The sequence below is a fragment of the Lycium barbarum genome, chromosome 9 (genome assembly GCF_019175385.1).
Source record: "Lycium barbarum isolate Lr01 chromosome 9, ASM1917538v2, whole genome shotgun sequence".
Lineage (NCBI taxonomy): Eukaryota > Viridiplantae > Streptophyta > Magnoliopsida > Solanales > Solanaceae > Lycium > Lycium barbarum.
Window position 1 is genome coordinate 92,539,513 of NC_083345.1, and position 23,300 is coordinate 92,562,812.

Here is a 23,300-nt window from a genome sequence, read left to right on the forward strand (position 1 = left end):
CCTTTTCCTGTTAGTCCCCTTGAAACGCGTGCATGCCCCTCTAGGACGCATACATTGATGGAGGGGACCGAATCATCTATATGAAGTAATTCTTCTCCTCCAACAAAATCATTATTCCCTCCGATCCAATTTAAGTGTCTTAATTTGACTGGACGCCGAATTTAAAAAATACAGGGATTAGGGAGACTTTTCTATCTTGTTGTTCTAAATTAAAGATCTGTGTAATCTACTATGATATCCTTTGAATTTTGTGGTTTTAAACTTGTCATGTATTGTGTTTGAAATATCAACTTACCAAATATACAAAGAGATACTCTTTTTGGAACATACCAAAAAGAAAAATAAGACACTTAAATTGAGACGGAGGAATTACTATACACAATCATCTCAAATTAAGATACAAGAATAATACTTATTCAAAGCAGAATTGAATATGGGCAAAGCAGCTTCAGACTAGTCTAGAGAAATTTAAGATAATCAAATAATCATCAAAGGTTTTTTTTTTTTTTTTTTTTAAAAAGCATACTTCACACTAGAAAGCCTATGTCACGATCCAAACCAATAGGCCATGACCAGTGCCCGAACTGGACACCCGTATACGAACCTGCTCGATATGATCAGACCGAAACTGGAAACAATATGGCAATCTGTAAAAGCACGCTATAAACTCATCATATCATACATCAAAAAGAACCCGTCTCTTAAGGAGCCACAGCTAACCAAACATAACAAAATATACAAGCCGATAAGGCTGCCACTATGCACGGGAATATCCAAAACGAACTACATCTGCATAGCTGATCAAACCGTATATACGCAACCCACATATGTCTACAGACTTCTAAGAGTATAACAAAGCCTATGTCAAAGGATCTGTACCAAAACGACTCGAGTTCCGGAACACTAGAGCCCTCCAAGTAGCTGAGCTGAAGTCCTAAACCGGAGGATCACCAAACTGAGTGTCTGTACCTGCGGGCATGAAATGCAGCCCCCGAAGAAAGGGGTTCAGTACGAATAGTGTACTGAGTATGTAAGGCATGAAATCAACATGTACATAAAATCCTAGAAAACATTTGAGACATGTCAATGAATGGGCAAAATAAATGCATCAGTACAGCTATATCAAAGAAACACATATATCCATAGAAATATCACAGCAAAGGCCATAGCGTCACCCCCTGTCAACTGTGCCATATATATACACACCACAACAAACGCCACAGCGTCACCCCCGTCAACTGTGCCATACACATACACATCACAACAAAGTCCACAGCGTCACCCCCTGTCAACTGTGCCGTACATATACACATCACAACAAAGGCCACAGTGCCACCCCCTGTCAACTATGCCATATATATACACACCACAACAAAGGCCACAGCGTCACCCCCTGTCAACTGTGTCGTACATATACACATCACAACAAAGGCCACAGCGTCACCCCTTGTCAACTATGCAATATATATACACAACAAAGGTCACAGCGTCATCCCCTGTCAACAGTGCCTTATATATATACAACAATGGTCACAGCGTCACCCCCTATCAACTATGCCTTATACATACATGAAGAATGAAAATGAGTGCACTGTGTAATCAAAATGAAATAATAGAACTTTGTAATGCCACAAAATAGTTATGTACATATATTATACTAATGGCATGCATAGGAGTTCCACTAAAAACTATCGCTCTATCCCACCTTGAAGGAACAATTTATAAGGTGAGATCAACAACAATGAAATTAATCAAGAAAATCATGAAATAGCTTAACATTTTTACATCATCGTTGAAATCATATTTGAGACCTCTAAGCATAAAATCATCCTCAACGTAATCCTCATAAAAACATTCTCACTTTTAACATCATAAGAAGCTTTAAGAGTCATAAACTTCTAGCTTTTGAAATCAAGGAGGTTATGGACTCATACCATGGGAATCATGCCTTTGAAAGAAAGGGACGAGCCTTAACATACCTTTCAGTCACCTTAGTCGTTCAACGTTTATCCTTCCAAGCTAGTAAATCTACATATAAACCATTCATACTATTTTAGGCTTAATGCCATATGCTCATCTTAAGCCTTCAATTTAATTTTGTTTAGAATCTGCCGAAATTCGGGCAGCACCTCCCCTGTTTATATGCCTAGCCCGAAATCACAATCCAACAACCAACAACAACAACAACAATACCAACATCACAACAATATTATCAACCCCAATAGGCTCCATAAAACAGCCCACACGCTGTTTTCCAACTTCCCTAACTAACCAACTTACTACACAATTATTTAACGACTTTGTGTGCGAGAATAAGCCTTAAATAATACCAAAAGAGAAAGATTCATACCTTTTTTTCTTTTTAAGACAGCAATATCCGCAATATCCATGCTGAAATCCACCGCAAAACAATACTAGAATCGCAACCATGAGTTACCCGGACCTAAACTACTACTCCGCTACTTGAAAATTGCTCACTTTTTGTTTCCCTCTCTCTCTCTCTCTCTTCAATTTCTTGAATTTTCTGGCAAAATCTGATTACAAAGGGGTTTTTACCCTTTATACAAGGGTCAAATTCGGGGGGTCGCTGTAGCATTTTACTGTACCGGTACTGTAGCAGTCGGTACTGTAGCACTACTGTAGCACGTGTTTCTGCTCTGTCAGCTGAACTTGTAATGTCCATAATTCTCTACTCCGATGTCCTATCAACGAGCAGTTTGTTGCGTTGGAAATTAGACTCGATGAAATTTATTTTAGGCTTTTGTTTTACTTCAAAACACTTCATATGCTAAGAGATATTCGTCCCTAAATTTGGACCAAAAGTTTCCCACAAAACATTACCCATCCTTTCTCCAAAGTCGTACTACTCCACTTCTTCCACTCATTTCCTTATAAAACCTTTCGGTATACCTTATATACATGATATTTATCATTAATCATACTTGATTATGGTCATGTCCTTTGGTTTCAAGGTTGTCCTTCCCGGTTACGACTTACGAGATCGTAATTCATCCTTTACTTCTTTGTTACGAACTTCCCATGGCTTGTACCTTCCAAAACTTCATGGAACTTCTCCGATACTCCATTAATATGGTGAAGTACGTGGCATGATCATGCTCTGAGAATGCGAGGTGTAACATCCTTCCCCCCTTAGGAACATTCGTCCTCGAATGTTGTAGCTTGTGAGCTTACGACGTTTTTATTAGTTTCTTGAAATGGTTGTCCTCCTTTAGTTCCTGATCTCCATGTTTTTATTCTATAGGATCATTAGTATTCTTTCATATCCTCCTAATTCTCTATCGAACTCATTCATTAGTTCCATATCCTCATATTCTTATGTATATACTCAGTGGTCAACTGATATCTAGTTACTGTCCTGGGACCTGTTGCCATTAAGATGGTCTTTACTCCTGATTGCTACGGCTCCCTGCCAGTCTATGAGCACTCTTAATTGTTGTACTCTTTTTCCTTGCTCCTTATTTCTCTACTAGTAGACAAATTCCCTTGTTCAGATATGACACTTTTCCTTGCTTGCTTCTTGGTGCTACTTTAGATTATCCCTTTTTTTACTCGTCGACCTTATATACCTACCACACCATCTCCTTTTTAATTCCTTGGTCGAACTTTTTAATTCCTTACAATATCATCCTATTCATACCTGAACTTTTCCTACAATTTCCTCTCCTCAGTTTTAGCATAATTGCAATATAAACTCATAAACATGGAACTAATATAAAATCCTACTTAATCGTAACTTCCTTTTGATACGAGTATGCTTTCTTCTTAAGTCGTTGATTCTCTTGTACCGGTGATCATTTGAGACTTAAATTGGCCAATGTTCTTCTTTGATTCCATATCGTTGTTCTTACACCATTTTTGTCGGCCATTGCATCAAGACGATTGTCTATATGGTTCTATAACATATACTCTCACATTTGATATGACCGGCGACTTGTGATTCCACGACTTGCGAGGTACTTTCTAATCTTAGGTAGCACTGCTATCTTGCTATTCATAGGCACACTATCTCCCTTCCCTTTGGAGATCATTGAACTCCCTATACTTATTCCTCTTGTTAAAACTTTCATCTTTTCTAGTGCTAAGATTTCCCTTTCTTGAGCTTCGGAATATTGTAGCTCATCTTAGAACTGAATTTGCTCTTCCCCCCTTTTAAAGGATGTTTTCATATACTGTAACCTTTAAGTGTTAACCGTCTTTTATAGTCATCTGGCCGACCTTAGCGATCCTTCAACTCCTCTATTCCATATAATGTCGGAGTTCTTTTCATCACATGGTTTAACTTGTTTTCCTTTTTGCTAGTTGAGTTCTTGTATCAAATCAAAATGCTTATACATATCAGATACAATCCAATCGCCTTCTTTATTCTCTTTTCACTTCTACCTCTCATGACTAATAGTCCCCTAGGTTAATGAATTAATAGGGACATCGGAATATATTAATCCCCTTATGGAGTGTCCGACTATACCACGGTCTTTTAGCCCTAGTCTTTCTTCACGACTATCTTCTTAATATCCTTGACATTCTCCTTGCTCTAGGTTCCGAATTCCTATTTATGTCTATACTATACCATTGAAAGTTGATATTCAACACCATCTATTCCCACGACTCGTCCTTTCATTATCTTAGCTCATTTGTCTCGTAATTCTCCTTAACTACTCGTTTGCATCGCAGCTATGCATCATAGTCCTTCTAGTGTTCTGTCAGCTCTCGTTCTTAACATGAAATCCTCACAAAGTACACCCCTTCCTTTCTTCTTTCGTCGAGTCTTCATCTTCTTTTATGATACTACAACTTGTGCACACACATATAGATATATAACTAAAAAAATCGATTTTCTTCATGATCGCATCTTTGCATCTTTCACATAACTATTGTCTTATAATTTAAATTTGTTTTCCCTTGGGGAAGCCTACTAATTCACTAACCTTCTCCTTGTTGTCGGCGACCACATAATTCCCTTTAACCATTTCATTGACACCTGCTCCTTCCTTTAGTCCTCATAGTTTCTTTTACTTGTACAATGCCTATTTCCATTAGTCATCCTTTACTCTTGGGTTAGGAAACTTTGGAGTGTTTCGTTACGAGTGTGAATCCCTTTTAACACTGAAAATCTCTTTTTGCCCTAAGTTCTTCTTCCAACTAGGTCTATACCGTACCCTCCCATCACTATTCCATGCCCTTCGGTCCACTGTTAGTCCTTCCATATGTTTAGCTCATTTACTCGCAATTTTTCCTAACTATGTGTTCGCGTTGCAGTTGTACATCAAGTTTTCCTAGTGTCCTGCTACTTCTTGCTCTTAGCACGGAATTCTTACAGTTTACACTCTCTCCATGCTTCATTCATCGAGCCTTTATCCATCTTTCTGACGCTACGGCTGAGTTTTCTTCCATACATGTTCCTTACATTTCATTCTACTCCCTCTATGACCGATTCTCTCGGCCTTTACCGGAATTCTAGTCCCATGCCATTAATTTTCTAATCATTTGTGTTGTCCCATCATCCTCGTTCTTATCTCGATGATTAATCGGTTTCTTACAGCTAAATCGTTAAAGCATCTTGTGTACCCCCGGGGTTAAATATTTCCAGTTACTTTACTCCTAAATGCTCTCCTCCTTTCCTCATATTATAACATTGACCCTAAAACTCATAGAATATCCTTTTAGAGTTGCAGATCCGTTTGATTTCCAAATCATCTTTTAGGAGGGCTTCCTCCCTTTCCAAGGTGATTATGTCTACTTGGTCGTGCCTTTAGTTCCTTGATTGCTTCTCAAGAACTGGGAATCCCCTAACATTGTTACCGAACCTGCTTATTCTTCCTCATTTCCCCTTCCTATTCTAGGTTACTTCTCTTCAGTCCTACTTACCGGTATTTGTTCTTCTAATTCTGTACGTTCATTTCCTGTTCATGCTATCATACCCTATTCCTTTCACACACCTACTCCCAAATTTTATCCAAATAGTCCATTGTTGTGCCCGTCATCTCTCTTGGAAGCTTCACTCACCCTCATTTCTCCCTTCTCTCTTCTTTTCTCAATACATTCTAATCTCTTCTCTTCCTATATATACTCATTTTCTTCCTTTCTCCGATGTTATTGCATTAGGACCTTTCAACTCTAACCTGCAGTAAGAATAACATTAACTTACCTTGTAACATTCGTACCATTTTTGCCACTTGAACTTCATTACCTTATTCGATTAATGCCTTCCATATACTGCAATGTCGGTTGCTGTGATACACATACCCGTTGGTACAACCACATATGAGATATCATATGCATACGTATATATTTTCTAACGCCTTGCTCACAAGCACAACCGAATACTTTTCAAACCAATCCTAATCCTAAAACAGTGATGCGCCTCCCTTCTCTTTGCCGATCTAGTCCGCCTAATTCTTCACGATCTTTTAGAGTTTCCAACCACTCCGCATACTCCATTTTCCCTTAGGCTACTCTAGCTTCTCATTTGTCTCTTATATCTGAATTTATAGAATTTTTAGTACACTTCCCAGGGGGTCACCCATCATAGTATTTCTCTTATCCCAGCACGCTTAACCTTGAAACTCTGATAAAATCCGGTGTGTTAGTGCTAATATAATTTCACCCACCTTACTGCATGACCTTCATCACCTAATCTCGATTAAGTTGAGGTCTTAACAGATTCCAAAACATTCTCGTAACGCATCTCCCTCCAAATTAGAAAGGATCTCTCATTCTTCCGACTACACTATTACAACCTTGGCCTTTTTAATCCTCAATATCCAACTTTCACATGTATGTATGACTACTTTCCATCCTAGATTTCAAAATTCCCCATGGTGATGAAAACACCTTGGTCGTCGTTACTTATAAATACTTGGTTGTCGGCCCATTTTGATTTCCGCTCGCCGCTATTAGGTAATAATCTACAGCAAATGCACATACATAGGAAATTCCAATAAAGTCTCATATACCTATAGTCGATCGATCTCTAGTCTAATCTGGTGATCTATAAGGTGAAGTGTGCCCTTCATCATTGTCTACCCACCATCTGCTCGTTTGACCTTCATCATCTCTCTCCTCCGAGTCCGAGGGATATAGATAATTGGGCAACTTCTGGTTTACCGACAGCCAGGATCGGGGGCTGGAGTAATCCATAACACTTACCGGGGAAGCTGGTCTGACGTAGTGCTCTACCATAGGAGTAGTTGGTACAACCTCGGGGATCTCCTCCTCCGGTGTCCCAGACGAATACTCAGACGAATCCGTGTCATAACTGTCCTATAAGGGGTCCTTCTCCCTGGGAGTCAAAAACTCTTGAGGAATCGTCGATGGGTCCTCTGAGGGATCCGTCTCAATGGAATAACTGAGGCTCCTCCGACTCGGTCATGGAGCCTGGGATTCTGGTTCTACTCTAGGGGCCTTCTTAGCAGCCCCACTATCTGAAGCTGATCTTTTCATCTCTCGTCAGTCTGCACTTACCTGCAAAAAAAGGATCAGAAGCGATCTTTCCTAGACTCTGGATCTATCGTATGATCTAAGATAGAAAGAAAGGTCAATGATTCCTAAAAGCCCTGCAGCATCCTGTTTATAAGTGTGGTCGGCTCCACACCCATAAATAGGACTCTACCGAACACGGTCTATAGACAATCCCTAGGGCGAACTGCTCTGAAACCACTTTTGTCATGACCCAAACCGATGGGCCATGACCAGTGCCCGAACTGGACACCCATATACGAACCTGCTCGATATGATCAGACCGAAACTGGAAACAATATGGCAATCTGTAAAAGCACGCTATAAACTCATCACATCATACATCAAAAAGATCCTATATCTTGAGGAGCCACAGCCAACCAAACATAACAAAATATGCAAGCCGATAAGGCTGCCACTATGCACGGGAATATCCAAAATGAACTACATCTGCATAGTTGATCAAACGGTATATACGCAACCCACATATGTCTACAGACCTCTAAGAGTATAACAAAGCCTATGTCAAAGGATCTATACCAAAACGACTCGAGCTCTGAAACACTAGAGCCCTCCAAGCAGCTGAGCTGAAATCCTAAACCGGAGGATCACCAAACTGAGTGTCTGTGTTACACCTCGGAAATTTTCCGCGAGCCTACAGTAAATAGACCAATGAAGGGTATAAGATTGCGATGTTTTACTAAGTAGGGAATGTCTATTCATGAATTTTGGAAATAAGAAAGTTGCAGAATTTCATTTCAGCCCAGTGTCGTAAAGTGATTTACAGCCCGTAAAGTGATTTACGGACCGTAAAGTGCCATCGTCCTTCAACATTCCAAAATTTTTGACTTTCTGTTAAATGTTGAAAAGGTAAAATACGACCCAGAATACGGACCGTAAATCGAAATACGGCCCGTAAACTGAGTCGTAAACTGCCATGATCTTCAGCCAACCTTTCTGTTTCTGATATTCTTAAATACGACCGTGGAGGACGGACTGTAAACCGGTATGCGGCCCGTAAAGTGGGGTTTACGACCACTGTACACCCCGACTGTAGTTCATTAAAAATCAGATTTTGAGTTATTAAAGGGGACCCTAACCTCATTTTATTTCATTTCTCATCCATACAACTCAGGAACTCTCTAGAAAAGTCTCCAAACACTTCAACCATAAGAACACCAAGGAAATCCAAGATCAACAACATCAAATTCATAAAACAAAGCTTATGAAACTCAAGTAGAAGTCATCTCCTCCAAGAAATTCCAAAAGAGGTGAAGAAGGGTTTTAGTGCTAAAGGAGTGATTCCACTCTAGGCTTGTTTCACCATCATCTAAGGTATGTTTCATGACTTTATCATGTTATTTAAGGTATTGGAAAGCTAACATGCTTGAAATGTAGAAGAACATATAAAATGGGCCATTACTGAGTGAATAGTGTCACAATTGAATGATAGTTGAATGGAATCATGAACGTTGATATGTTGTGATGATGAATACGTTATAAGGGACGTATAGACCATGGAATAGATGTGAAGTAAGCAAAGTTATGATGATGAGCTAAAACCATTATATGTGGAGGAATTGGAGAAAAATGGTGGATTTTGCTTAAAGTATATAAATGATGATTGTTGCTTGCAATATTATGAGTGTTGTTGTAAATGTTTGGGAATTGAAATAGAACATGGGGAAGTATTAGAAACAAAGGAAATGTTGCCCAATTTTCCCTAGAAATAACGATGCGTTTTCATAATCGATTAACTAACATTAGCCCGAATTCTCTCGTGAAGGTAACGACATGATATCGAGGGAGAACAAGTGAACGATAGCTTAGCTAAACGACAAAGGTATGTTGAGGCTCGTCCCTTTCTTTCAAAGGCATGATTCTTATGTTACGATTTCATAAATTATTTCATGACCTCCTTGTTTTCAAATATTAGAATTCTATGATTCCAACGCATGATTCCTTTCTTGATAACCCGTAAATGTCTTCCAAATGCCTGTATTTTCCAAAACAAAGGTTTACGATTTTGTAAACTCTTATGACGACATTGATGGACACATTTTTATCATGATGACAACGATGCCAAAGATGAGAATATTTTTCTATGATGACTACGATGAGAACGATTTCATGTTAAAGGTTCCAAGTTATGATTTCAATGACGATATAAGAATGTTGAGCTATTTCTTGATTTCTCAATTTTATTCACGGATGATGACTATTTTTGAAGATTCCAAAGTATATGAATTGACACCTTATGAGATTTATGATTTTATTCTATGTTCTCTTAATGCTATTCTTCATTGATAGTCTCTCCTTATAATGGTTGTTCCTTCAAGGTGAGGCAAAGCTATGATGATTATTCCATAATATAATCGGAGGTTACTGACCATACGTCACTCCAATAGAAACATGACTTTACTTGGGCTCTCATGCATGCTATGTATATTATATAAGTATATGATATGTATATGTATTCAGGGGATATGGGGAAAGGTGAGGCACTATAGACGCATAGCCACCTGGTCAGCTGGCATATTATGATCTCATCCCGGACGTGGGATGCCCGGACGCGGGATTTATGGGTGATGGATCGGGTCGTACGTTCCACGACATTATATTGATATATGATGATATATAGATTGGGCTGCGCGTTCCGCAGCGATATATGATACAATGTTTTATGAGTATGCATGCATGAATCCGCCTTAAGAGGCAAACAGTTACTGGTTATCTTCTTGCACTTACTTTATCTTTTTATCTTCTCCTTTATTTCTTGATGTATGCCTTACATACTCAGTACAATGTTCGTACTGACATCCTTTTCTTTTTGGATGTTGTGCTCATGCCCACAGGTAGACAGGTAGACGCTGCAAATCCGTAGGAGCCATCTACAGATTTACAGGAGCACTCCACTATTCCGGAGGTGCTATTCGGTTGATCCTTTTGTGTATATTGGTATATGTCATCCAATAGAGGCTCGCAGATACTCGATGTGGGTTATGTGGTTCCATGACATGGATAGTATGTATGTGTATGAGTATATTGAAATATGTTCTTGTGTTAGAGCATTATATCTTGTAACGAAAACCAGATCCTTTTTTTAAGTTAATAAGGGATCGATGAATGATTGCTAAATGGGTTAAGGAAATGATAGCACAAGAGGTGCTAGATGGTTAGCCCCGGGTACCCGTCGCGGCCCTCAGCTGGGTCGTGACAGTCTGTACTTGTGGGCGTGAAACGCAGCCCCCAAAGAGAGGGGGTCAGTACTAATATTGTACTGAGTATGTAAGGCATGAAATCAACATGCACATAAAATTCTAGAAAACATTTGAGACATGTTAAAGAATGGGCAAAATAAATGCATCAGTACAGCTATATCAAAGAAACACATATATCCATACAAATATCACAACAAAGGCCACAACGTCACCCCCTGTCAATTGTTCCATATATATACATACCACAACAAAGGCCACAACGTCACCCCCTGTCAACTGTGCCATACATATACACATCACAACAAAGGCCACAGCGTCACCCCCTGTCAACTGTGCCGTACATATACACATCACAACAAAGGCCACAGCGTCACCCCCTGTCAACTGTGCCATATATATATACACACCACAACAAAGGCCACAGCACTACCCCCTGTCAATTGTGCCGTACATATACACATCACAACAAAGGCCACAGCGTCACCCCTTGTAAATTGTGCCATATATATACACAACAAAGGTCACAGCGTCACCTCCTGTCAACTGTGCCTTATATATATATATACAAAAAAGGTCACAGCGTCACCCCCTGTCAACTGTGCCTTATATATACATGAAGAATGATAATGAGTGCACTGTGTAATCAAAATGAAATAATAGAACTCTGTAATGTCACAAAATAGCTATATACATATATTATACTCATGGCATGCATAGGAGTTCAACTAAAAACTATCGCTCTATCCCACCTTGAAGGAACAATTTATAAGGTGAGATCAACAACAATGAAATTAATCGAGAAGTCGTACTACTCCACTTTTTCCAAAGTCGTACTACTCCACTTTTTCCACTCATTTCCTTATAAAACCTTCCGGTATGCCTTATATACATGATATTTATCATTAATCATACTTGATAATTGTCATTTCCTTTGGTTTCAAGGTTGTCCTTTGTCACGACCCAAACCCGTGGACCGCGACTGGTGCCCTATTTGGACACTCATACACATTCACATACCCAAATCGACATATCAAAAACTTATTCATATTTTAGCATATGCTGATTTACACAGATACTAAGAACAGACGTCGTCTTAAGCGGCCACGTGGATCAGAAGTATCATACCAAATCCCGTAGGATGGTGGGATACACATCGCCTGAATATACATACATATGCAAACATATGGGCCATTTCGGCCATAATAGCAAACAGGGCCGCTTAAGGCACAAATCACAGACAAAACCAAACAAACACGACCCATGACCCACAAATATGTCTACAGGCCTCTAACGAACATAACAAAGTCATATGACGGGACAGGGCCCCGCCGTACCCCTGAATATATACACAAAGATACACAACGGAAAAGTCTGTACCAAAATACGGGCTCCGGACAAGGGAGCACTCCAAGACAGCTGAGTAGACGTCCTAAGCGGGTGGATTAGCAAAACGAGCGTCTGTACCTGCGGGCATGAAACGCAGCCCCCGGAGAAGAGGGGGTCAGTACGAAATATGTACTGAGCATGTAAAGCATGGAATAATAGGAACAGAATCACAAACAGAATAAATAGTGCAGAGAATGAGTACAGAAACTAAGCACGAAATACAAAGTAATCAAAATAACTTACTGGAAACACAGACCATGCATGCCAAGAACGGTATCTGATCCTTACGGAACCCGGGGAAAACGTGGCACCGCCCTGCCCTCGGCGCCACACACATCTAACTCCAGAAGTTTTGCTCCGTAATCTCCGATACACATCATAATATCATATCATAGTATCACATCATATGTGGTTCGGCGAACCATAAACACACCATAACGCCATAACACATCTAACTTCGGAATATATATATATATATATATATATATATATATATATATATATATATATATATATATATATATATATATATATATATATGGCACCCGGCCCTCAAGCGGGGAACCCGGCGAGCCATACGCACGAGACATACCGGCCCGGAACTCGGCGAAGAAAAACATAACATATGCACGAGCAGAGTAGTGAGAAACTAAATGCACACAAATCAAGACTCGATGGAATAATCGAACGATAGGTCATTTAGGAAAGAAATCAGACGGTAATCGTAGTACGTACCTTTCGGATGTTCCCATGGATTATGTCAAAGCAAAACCCTTTGAGCTTGTTTGTATATGTCAAAATATATCGTAGGACTCAATGGAATAGTTAAAACATCTATCGTTTAGTAGTCGGAACAATAACCAAAGATTTCCTTTAATTGTCGCACGGAAATAAGTCAAATAGAACAATACAAGAAAGTCTCGGAAGTTGTGGGCCCACCTCGGGTCAAGTCGAGAGGGCATACATAAATTACGAATATTAGACCTTATGAAGTCATCCACAAAAGTTGCAGGACAACCCGGTTCCATTTGTGAAAGTTACGGACATTTAAACTATTTTCCTATCAAAGCATAAAGTATTTAATTCAATTCCATTGAATGAATAGGGACCAAAATTAGGCTCAGATTTCTAGGAATAGAGTTTTCCCCGAGACTCGTATCATAACCTAAAATGTCTAAGACATGCCAAAGAAGGAAAGGTAAAGCTTTACATACCTTTTCCGCTTCTTACGCTACTCCAAATTCAAGTTCCAAACTCTTCCAAAATCTACAATTGGTCACATTTACCAAACATTAATTAGAGCCTTTAGAAGTTCAATCTTGAATTAACATTTGCCTACAGAAATTTCGGCAGCATTTCCCCTGTAAATGTGCCATCCCCGAGAATCCAACTCGGCCAAAAATATCAACAACAGCACCCACAGCAATACCAACAACATCAACAATCACTACAAAACACATTCTAACATAAATAGTCTTCCTTTCTACATAATGCAACAACTTCTACTCCAACTTCACACTTTCAAACTAATGTCAATGTTTTCATATTCATTTACTAATTCAAGATCATTCAAATACAATTCGAAAGTATTTCACATTATTCTACAAAATATACAAAAGTTCCATCAAAACCATAATCCACCCAAAACCTCCAATCTTCGACATAAACATTCACAACACATTTTTACCTTCCAATTTCATTTACAACAATCACAATTTGCACCCTAACAATTTCATTTCCATAATTACATAAATCTACAATAAAATCACAAACTTCCTACAACAACTTAACCACAATTACAACTTCACTAGAATCATCATATTCACATTTGCATCATAGAATACATGTCAACAACAACTAGATTGGCACATAAAACTTAGTTCATATCTCACACACACACACATAATATTAGGCCACCTTCCAACTCCCACAACTTCAACTAAACTCATTAAACTTTCATTTCCAATGTAGAGTCCACAATAACCACAACTAGAATACTACACAAAATGAATTCATCTTGCCTACACCATACCTACATACACACAGCCATGTCATGCAAACCCCCATATTTTTCATGAATTCTATCCATTCCTACATGCTACAATGTAAATGAACCCTTCATAACATATAAAAAGGGATTAAATCTTACCTTTCCTCTTCAACTTCTTCACTTGACCAAGATGCGGAATCGATGAAACGAGCGACCTATCTTCCGAAACAATTACACCACGTTGTAGAGGACCCTTGAATTAGTAGGAATACCACAAGAAAATAATTTTTTGGATCAAGATTGAAGAGCTTGATTTTCCATGGACATGGCCGAATAGGCCTCTTTGTTCTCCAAGTTTTTGGTTTTCTTGAATGTTCTTGAATTTATGATGAATAAAAGGCCCTTTTGTCTATTTATTACTTGATCAATTTAACTCCACATGGGCCTTGGGCCATGGAGCATGGCCGGCCACACACACACACTTGGGCCTCTCTTCTTTTTTTCTTTTTTTTTTTAATTTTCCAAGCCCACTTACTTGTGGAAATGTTTTTTGTAATTCATGATACCATTTTCCAAATTTCCAATTTTGCCCTTAACCTTCCTCACTATTTCCGCATCCATAACTCTCACAACCAACTTGTGTGCTTAACAAGATCAAAAATATAACCTTGCTCTTAACTTCCCGCAATCGTCTTGAATTATCCGCATGTACAAAATGCGGGATATAACATCCTTCCCGGTTACGACTTACGAGATCGTAATTCATCCTTTACTTCCTTGTTACGAACTTTTCATGGCTTGTACCTTCCAAAACTTCATGGAACGTCTCTGATACTCCATTAATATAGTGAAGTACGTGGCATGCTCATGCTCTGAGAATGCGAGATGTAACAAAAGGCCAAACAAATGCTAGCATTTTCTGAAATATTTTTCTATTTTCAGGCATCCATCATTTCAAATACCTCTAAAGGAGTTAAACAAACATCCTCAAAGGAAAACAAAAACCTTATACTACCTAACACATAATAGCAAACACAAGTCAGACATGAGCATTGGCTAACTACAAAATTTTCTGTTCCTATGAAAGACTAGAACAGTCTATTCAGGCAATCTTCAGTTGTCACCTGTGAGCAACAATTGGCTTTATCCCGAATGATGAAGGATGAATCTTGCACCTAATTAATATAATGAAGGTATTTGGAGGAAATATTTTATTCATAAACTCTACGAATCTCTAAATGCTATATATAATCTCCACTATATGAAAATAGCAGGCAATATCCCAATTTATAATAGTACAAAATCTACTTTAGCTCAAAACAGGAAAACCCTATCTAAATTTGACAATAAATCTTAACTAGACATAAATTAAAATAACAAAATCTAACCAGTTTTGATTTCCTGCAACTTTGAATTATTTTTTCCTACAGTATCAAGCTAATGAAGTCTAAAACAATGGGTAGCACACTAAATTCATGCGCCTGAAAAAAAGCTGAATGGCCATCGCCGGTGTCGTTTGGCTGACACTGGAGATGTTGTTGGAGCTACCGACGTTGTTCTAGCAGGTGGAGCTTCTAGAGGAGATAGTACTGGAGCAATATCAGAAGTCAAATGATGATAAGAAGACTTGTCTTTATTTATTCTTTCTAAATCTTGGCTTTCTATGGGGTCCTCAGGGGAATATTTGATAGAAGCATCTTCTTTTGGTGGTGGAAAGAAAAAACCAGAGGAATAAGGGATGCCTGTAGATGGTATCCATGAATCACCATCAATGAATTTGGACGTTGTAAATCGTTCAATTCGACTAGCAGGAAGTTCCTTAACACCTTCCCATTTTACGCGTTGTGTTTTGGAGGAAGCAGGGCCTCTATTGTTGAATTCAACATAGAAGAGAGTGTTTAAGGCGAATGTATCATTCCACAGCAACCATCCTTCTAGCTGGATAAAGTCTTCGATCGAAGATTCCATTATGATTGTTCTAGAGTACTCTTTCCAGGGTCTTCCAAGGTATGATTTGGTCTTGTTGTCGACATTATTATCAGCTACAAATTTGCAGTTTTGAAGGACAAATCCTGTTGGCTGCCGAGGGTCTTTCCTACCTTGTGCTGTCACAATACACTGCTGGTTGTCCATAGGCTTTTGGACTACGAGGGTACAATTCTGGAAAACAGCAGCGCTATCACCAAAAATGAAGTCAATGGTGCCTGAGATCACACAATCACTGTAAAATTGTCGATATGTGTGTGCATACAGAGTGTCTTGGTACCCATCCATATGGCAATTGTAAAAGATTGATTTATCAGCTCCAACCCGCAAAGCAACAGCTTGGTGTTTTTCTGGACCAGCCGTGTTCTCAAATCCAATGTCCTTAGCCATGAAATAATCTCCGTTCACAGCTGTAATAGTTGCATCATTATACTCTAATTCAACGGAATACATACATAAAAGACAACACATCTACAGAAATAGATTGTTAATCGTGTGAATTATATTTTACATCTTACCAAAAAGAACATCATATATTTGTTGTGGTAATTTTACAAATAAATCATCCAACTTCCCCTTTATTATACCAAAATTTAAAATTAATTATTGTACCAGAACATCAACTCAATTAAGAAATGCTAGGAAATGGTAAATTAAACCGGTTAAAAAGTATGCAAGTCGACTGCCACATCATAAATTTGCTATACGGGTATAGTCATGTCAGCAACTAACGTGACACAATATTCTCATGGTGCCACTTATAAAACAAGAGAAATTCCATTAACCAAACATAGTAACTAGTTTGACATGCAATTTGTGTTTCCAGGACGTATTTGACATTTGTGGCATTTTTAACTTTATGTGGTATATATAGGCATGGTTGAAATCTTTTTTCCATTACAAAAATTAGTTTTATGATTTTGGTGCAACAAGGTGAAAGTTTGGATGATCATTGGTAAAATAAATCCTGTACCCGTTTCTATAATTCATTACCAAACATAACTATATTAAACTGGTAGTAGTAATTAAGTACTTGTTGTGCTGCAGCTTACCAACAGTTGCAGTATGATACGTGGGAACACCATCGATGAAATTTAGTTTCCCCGTGATTCTTGTCTTTGTTGGTCCATCTCCAATAACCATCAAATGAACCAAAGATTGATTAAACTGAACTTGCTCATCATAAACACCTTCTTTTATATATAGCACAAAAGTCTGGTTACTATTCTTAGGGATATCTTTGAGAGCCTCCGTAATAGTCTTGTACTTCCCAGTGCTATCCTTTGCCACAATGAGATCGGGTTTAATTTCAGTTGGCTTAGACGAAAGATGTCTACGCCTTCCAGCATCAATCCAATCCGGTAATAACTCATTTCCATGACCTAAAACATGTGCATCGTGAAATAGCAGATGACGACGATTAACATTCAGAGTTGGGAAGAGAGATGAGAGCTTTGTGATCATGGAAAGGGCATTGCTAGTTAGCTTCATGGAAGCATTCAATGCCATTCTCATTTTCTTGCCAGCATCTCCAGAGGTATCTTCAAAGCCATCCAAGCATGTTTCTTGATAAGTAACTGCACCACTTAGCCAAATCTGCATATCAGTAACCCAATGGCCTATATGCTTGATGTCGAAAACACCAAACTTGCTGTAGCTTCTGTTAAGATCATATATGGCGCGGTCCGCTAGCTCCTCACAGTTCTCAAGAGCCATTCTTGTTCTTGGATCCTTCTCAAGAGTTTGCCAGGCTGATGTTTTTGTTGCTGCTTCCTTGATATGCTTAATTGTTGCCTGAAATTAGAGGTGACAAAATCAACCCACACAAGTTTAAATCCATTAACTTTTTTGACATGACACAACGGGTTGGACCTGAAATGATCCATCAAATTATTGGGTCAATAAAAGTAGTGTAACCCAAAAGGTGAAATGCAATCAAAACCTTAACATCCAAAATCAAGATAGGAGATCAACAATCATTCAAATTTGATTTTTTTTTTTTTAATAATTTAAGAAAAATTTCATTTTGGGAAAAGGGGCAAATATACTCCTCAACTTTGCAATTTAGAGCTGATATACCCCTTGTTAAAAAAGTGGCTCACATATACCCTCGTTGTCTAACAACTGTCTAACAAATCAGAGTATGTCAACAAAGGGAAAATGTGCTCTATTTGTTAGACGGCAAGGGCATACATGAGCCACTTTTTTAACGAGGGGTATATCAGCTCTAAATCACATAGTTGAGGGGTATATTTGCCCCTTTTCCCTTTCATTGTTTTCCAAAACGAGAAAAGAAAGGCCGGGTTATATTGGGGGAGTTGGGTTATGATGCGTTAATTGGACAAACTTAGCTGACGCAAACTTTAATGAAGTTAGAATAATAATTTGAGCTGTTTTGACAGGTTTACCTGAAATGCAGCGCGGACGAGGTCTTTGGCGCCCTGCGAGGACTTCCCTGCCAAAGAGGTAAGGCTATCGATACATGTTTCTTGATAACTAGTACTCTGGCATACGCTTGTGATGGCTTTTATAGAAGATAATGTCACCTCACGATGACTTACACTCACCGCTACAGGAACTTTGTCACGGCTGATGGATAGAGCAACTACCATAGCCACCACCAATAAAGAACACAAACTAACAAGTGCAATATTCCTCTTATGGTTCTCCCCCATGTTTAATAATTTCAGCTTTAATGCCAACGATGGATGATATTATGGATTAATTGTCTGTCGGGAGCGTGTTACTTTTCAAAACTTACCTTATATATTAAAGAAAGGGTTGGGAATCAATTTCAATCACATCTCTGAACAGTGAGCTAAACAAAAATGAGAAACAATGCAAACAGGTTCTAATCCGTTCCAATTTCAGGTTTTAAATAAAGCTATAATAAGAAACTTACCCAAGAAATATCTAAAAAAAATATTAATGTGCTGCTTAGTGGCCGATCACTAAAATGCTAGTGGAGAAAGGCCTCAAGTACTGGTTGTCCCTCATCTTAGAATTGCTAAAAAGAATGACTGATAAACAAAAAATGTACTGACAAGAGGCTTAGAGGAAAACAAGTATAACATGGGATGATCGATATTGCATGAAAGTTGGTTTCTATTTAAAGTTTCCCAAAAGTAAGGAGATGTCTGCCACCAATTTGTCTTTTGACTCAGTAATTGCAACCAAATTCTACATTAGTGTTTCCTATTAACTTAACTAAGATACAAGCGAATATTTTTCCAGCAATGTTATATTGGAGTAAATGTGGGTCGATGTAGTCCAACATATACCCATTACGAGTGTCGTTAAAACGCACATCATCTATATTATTCTAAAAGTGGGAAGCTCCTAAGTTGAAAGTTGAATTACCAAAATGCCCATAAAATATTGAACGACCTATTTACCCTTCAACCAATCATTAGACCTATAATATTTTTGTACCAAATGTAAATTTACATTCTAATAAATATTATATTAATATAAATATTGTACAATAAATCAACCAAGTGCGTTATGGAATGATAAAGTTATACTCGATAAATATGGTAAATGAGAAGACACAAGCATGGACAAGCAGTTACAAGAGTGTATTAAAAAAAAATGAGTACAATAAAACAGTTGAAGAAGCCGAATAGTTGTAGTGGACGTGAGTGCAACCAAAAGTTGCAGTAAATGTGGGTAACCGAAAGTCATGCCAAAAGACAACTTCTTTCAATTCTATATATTGTGCCTCTTTCTTTTACGCAGAATTTGTGTTTTATCCTATTTCCTCTGTTTTTTTTTTTATAATGAAAACCACCAAAAATTGTGGGAATTTATTAGAAGCCAAAACTGTAAAGAAACTAACCAAGTGGTTAGTATGAAATGCAAAAAAAGAGAAAAGCGGAAAAATAATTACAGCATAAAATAAGCATGAACAAAACTGCTAGAAATCCTATAGTCTTGACTTGCATCCGTCTTCTACACCTCCAATCTCTCACCAGGTGGTATGGATTCAGTCAGGTGAATTTTCTTCAGACTTCAAGTGTAGTAACAGACTAACATGCCATCTTTGTTGTAATAGAAAGTGATCAAAATTGTGCCATCATCAGAGAAAAAGGTTGTAACTTAGTTGAACATGTTAAAGTTTTCCTGCATGGGGATGAGTATGCATGCACACTAATACCACCCATAGAGAAATTCCTCAACTGTTTTCCTAAGTTTCAACTCATGAGAGTGTTATGGCCTTTGTCTTTGCAATATCCAGCTTTCACATATGAAGTTTAAGTAGCAGTAGCAGCAATAGTAGCACCAGTTGTTAAAATTAATGTTGACTGAAGTCGTTCTCATATCTGATTCTCAGATTTGGGATATGAGCCTTATCAATGTTTAGTAGTCTTCTAGCCATGATTGGTAACTCCTGGAAATGATGAAACTGCTGAGTACCTGCAAAATCAAAAACATAGTTAGCTAAAAAATCTGCCAATCCGTTCACTTCCCTGAATATGTGTTCCACCAGCACTATATGATCCCTCCTAATTCTATTAATCTCATTCACAATCAAGGCAATCCTCCATGGGACTTCCCAGACTCCAGTGATGAACATTTTCATAGCCAACGAATCAGTTTCCACTACAAGAGGATATAGCTGATGTGCAGTGCAGTATTCAACACCTTTTTTAATAGCAATAGCTTCTGCAATGAGATTGTTTCCATCTGCAATCCTTTGACCTGCAACACACATAAGATTTCCATCCTCATTTCTAACACAAAAAACTACAAAACTGGGACCTGGATTCCCTCTAGATGCACCATCACTATTACATTCGAACCATCCTCTTACTCGAAAATGCCATTTTACTACAGTACACTTGAGAACAAGTCTAAAAGCTTCAAAAGTGATCAATGATATCAGGCCATTTATATGGTATATTCTACAATGAAGGGAATCTTATTCTACATAAAAAATGAATGTTCAGATTAATCTCATGCAAAACTTTATAGATGGACATAGAACCATCATGAAGCTTTGTGTTCCTCCACTTGCAAATTGTCCAAAGAATGATTGCAGGAACTGCCATATAGATTGGTCTCAGCTTATAATGACAAGCAACATTCCACCAAAGCCTTACTGCTTGTTTTACTTGACAGCAATTCAAGTTTATCCCTGCAGCACTGCTGAAACTGTTCCACACTGATGTAGTAAAATCTCCATTTAGAAACAGGTGATCTATGGTTTCTTGTTTAGGTTTTTCACAACAGCAACACCTAGAAACCACATTAATGTCAATGGTTGCTAAAACTTCATCAATTGGAATTTTGAATTTCCATAGCCTCCATAAGAAAAATAATATCTTGAAAGGAAGTCCTTTCAACCACGTGTTTGAAATTATAAGATACCTGTCCTCTCTATCTGAGTAATTCCCATGCATTAGCAACAGTGAATTTGCCAGTGCTGGTCATCATCCACCAAGGTTTATCCCAAAGATCAGATACCTCCTTAAATTCCAGTTCTTCAACAATATGATCCACTATATTAGATGGAAATCGTTGTTGTAATCTATTTATGTCCCATCCATTACCATCTATCAGTTCTGTGACATCTTCCACTCTCTCATCTATATAAAAATGAGAAGGTAACACATAATATAATGCTCTCAGTTTGGTCCAATTATCAAACCATATGTTAGCTGTACCACTCTTATTTCTCACCAAATCTCTTGTTCAATATTGTCCCTTGCATCTAGCACCATTTTCCAGACTTGTGTGCCACCTTTCCATTACACATATTGAGGATATCGCTTCTTACAATACTAGTTCCACATAAATTATCCCATAGTGAATTGATAGTTCTAAATCTCCACCACAGTTTTGCACATAGTGCCTTTAAAACATCAAAAAGAGATCTGAATCCCAATCCACCTTCATTCTTTGGTAAGCTCATTTTTAGCCGAGCAGACCAATGTCTTGATTTAACATCTTCTTTGTTGCTCCAGAAAAACTTGACAAAAATTTGATTCAGTTCCTTGATTACACATTTTGGTGGTTTTATGGAAGACAACAAATGTATAGGAACACTCTGAAGAACATTAGTTATCAAAACAGCCTTTTCACCAGGTGACTGTAATTTGCTCTTCGATGTTTGTAATTTATCTTTCACCCTCTTGATCAGCTCAAAATAATCAGTTTTCCTTTTCCTTACATGATCCAATTCTGGATAGATGATCAACCTCTAAATGTCCAAACCAATTTTGGAAGGACTCATTAGATAACATCCTGTCAAGCCTTTTAAAAATACATTCACTGTCACTTTTGCCATTCCACCATGTAAATGGACTACCTTTATAGCATACTTCAGATAATTCACATGAGCTAATACAAAAGGAAAATTCTTCATATTCTTGGTGAAAAACTGGCAAATCACCAATTTTCTCTTCCTCATTAATAATGACATTAAAGTCCCCTCCAATCAACTCGGGTGCTGATATACCATCAGACATACAATACAAACTATCCCATAATAAAAGCCTCTCTATAGCATCACATTTTGCATAGACTATGGTGACAATTGGTGGTTTGCATAGAGATACGGTACAAACATCACATTCATATTTCCTCTGTTAGATTTTACTTGCTGACCTCTTTTTTCCGGCTTTTATACGTGTTCTTTCTGGTGGTCCAATGAAGAATAAATCGACAAACACAAAACCATTATATTGCTCAATCTAGTAATTGGATGTACCAACAACAACAACAAAAATATGAAAGCTTATAGTCATGGCCTCCAGATGGGCATTGTAGCACATGAATTAGAAATAGTCGCACATGTTTTACCGCAAATCAAAACTTGAACAGGTCGTTATAGTCGAAATTACTAACAACTACACTATTGACATCGAAAAATACTCCTGTAAGTTTATCGTTCTTTCTCTATATTCAATTTAATATTTTTAATACTACAGATCTTCCGAACAAACATAAATAATATTACTATTGGACGCTTCATCTAAGTGTGTCTAATGGTATGTGATATTGTATATCATGTCTTATCAAATATTTCTACACAATAGATCCTTTTTTATTTTACCTTTTATTCTTTTGATTAACTCTTATTTTCGACAAGAAGGGGATAGAAATGGAAAATGATGATGTGCTTTTATATTGTCCAAAATCTCAAACTTTATGTCAATTTTTTGTGTGTTATAAAGAACCATCTTGAAAGAATCAATAGCATTGTGAAAAGAAAAAAAAAATCAATAGCATATATAGTC

General features: G+C 37.9%; 1 protein-coding gene across 1 annotated transcript; it reads right to left on the reverse strand.

Annotated features, from left to right (window-relative positions):
• Positions 1-15,287: 15,287 nt before the first annotated feature.
• On the reverse strand, positions 15,288-19,061 carry LOC132611175 (probable pectinesterase/pectinesterase inhibitor 58). Its single transcript, XM_060325582.1, has 3 exons — positions 18,468-19,061; positions 17,112-17,853; positions 15,288-16,469 (listed from the first exon to the last, which is right to left on the reverse strand). Exons 1-3 carry the CDS (start codon positions 18,732-18,734, stop codon positions 15,547-15,549), a joined length of 1,932 nt encoding a protein of 643 aa, XP_060181565.1. The 5' UTR covers positions 18,735-19,061; the 3' UTR covers positions 15,288-15,546.
• Positions 19,062-23,300: the final 4,239 nt, after the last annotated feature.

Coding starts and splice junctions, on each gene's coding strand:
- LOC132611175 (XM_060325582.1), bottom strand. CDS start 18,734: ATGGGGGAGAACCATAAGAGGAATATTGCACTTGTTAGTTTGTGTTCT. Junction 17,854..18,467: donor TCGTCCGCGCTGCATTTCAG/GTAAACCTGTCA, acceptor CTCTAATTTCAG/GCAACAATTAAGCATATCAA. Junction 16,470..17,111: donor GTATCATACTGCAACTGTTG/GTAAGCTGCAGC, acceptor CAACTATTACAG/CTGTGAACGGAGATTATTTC.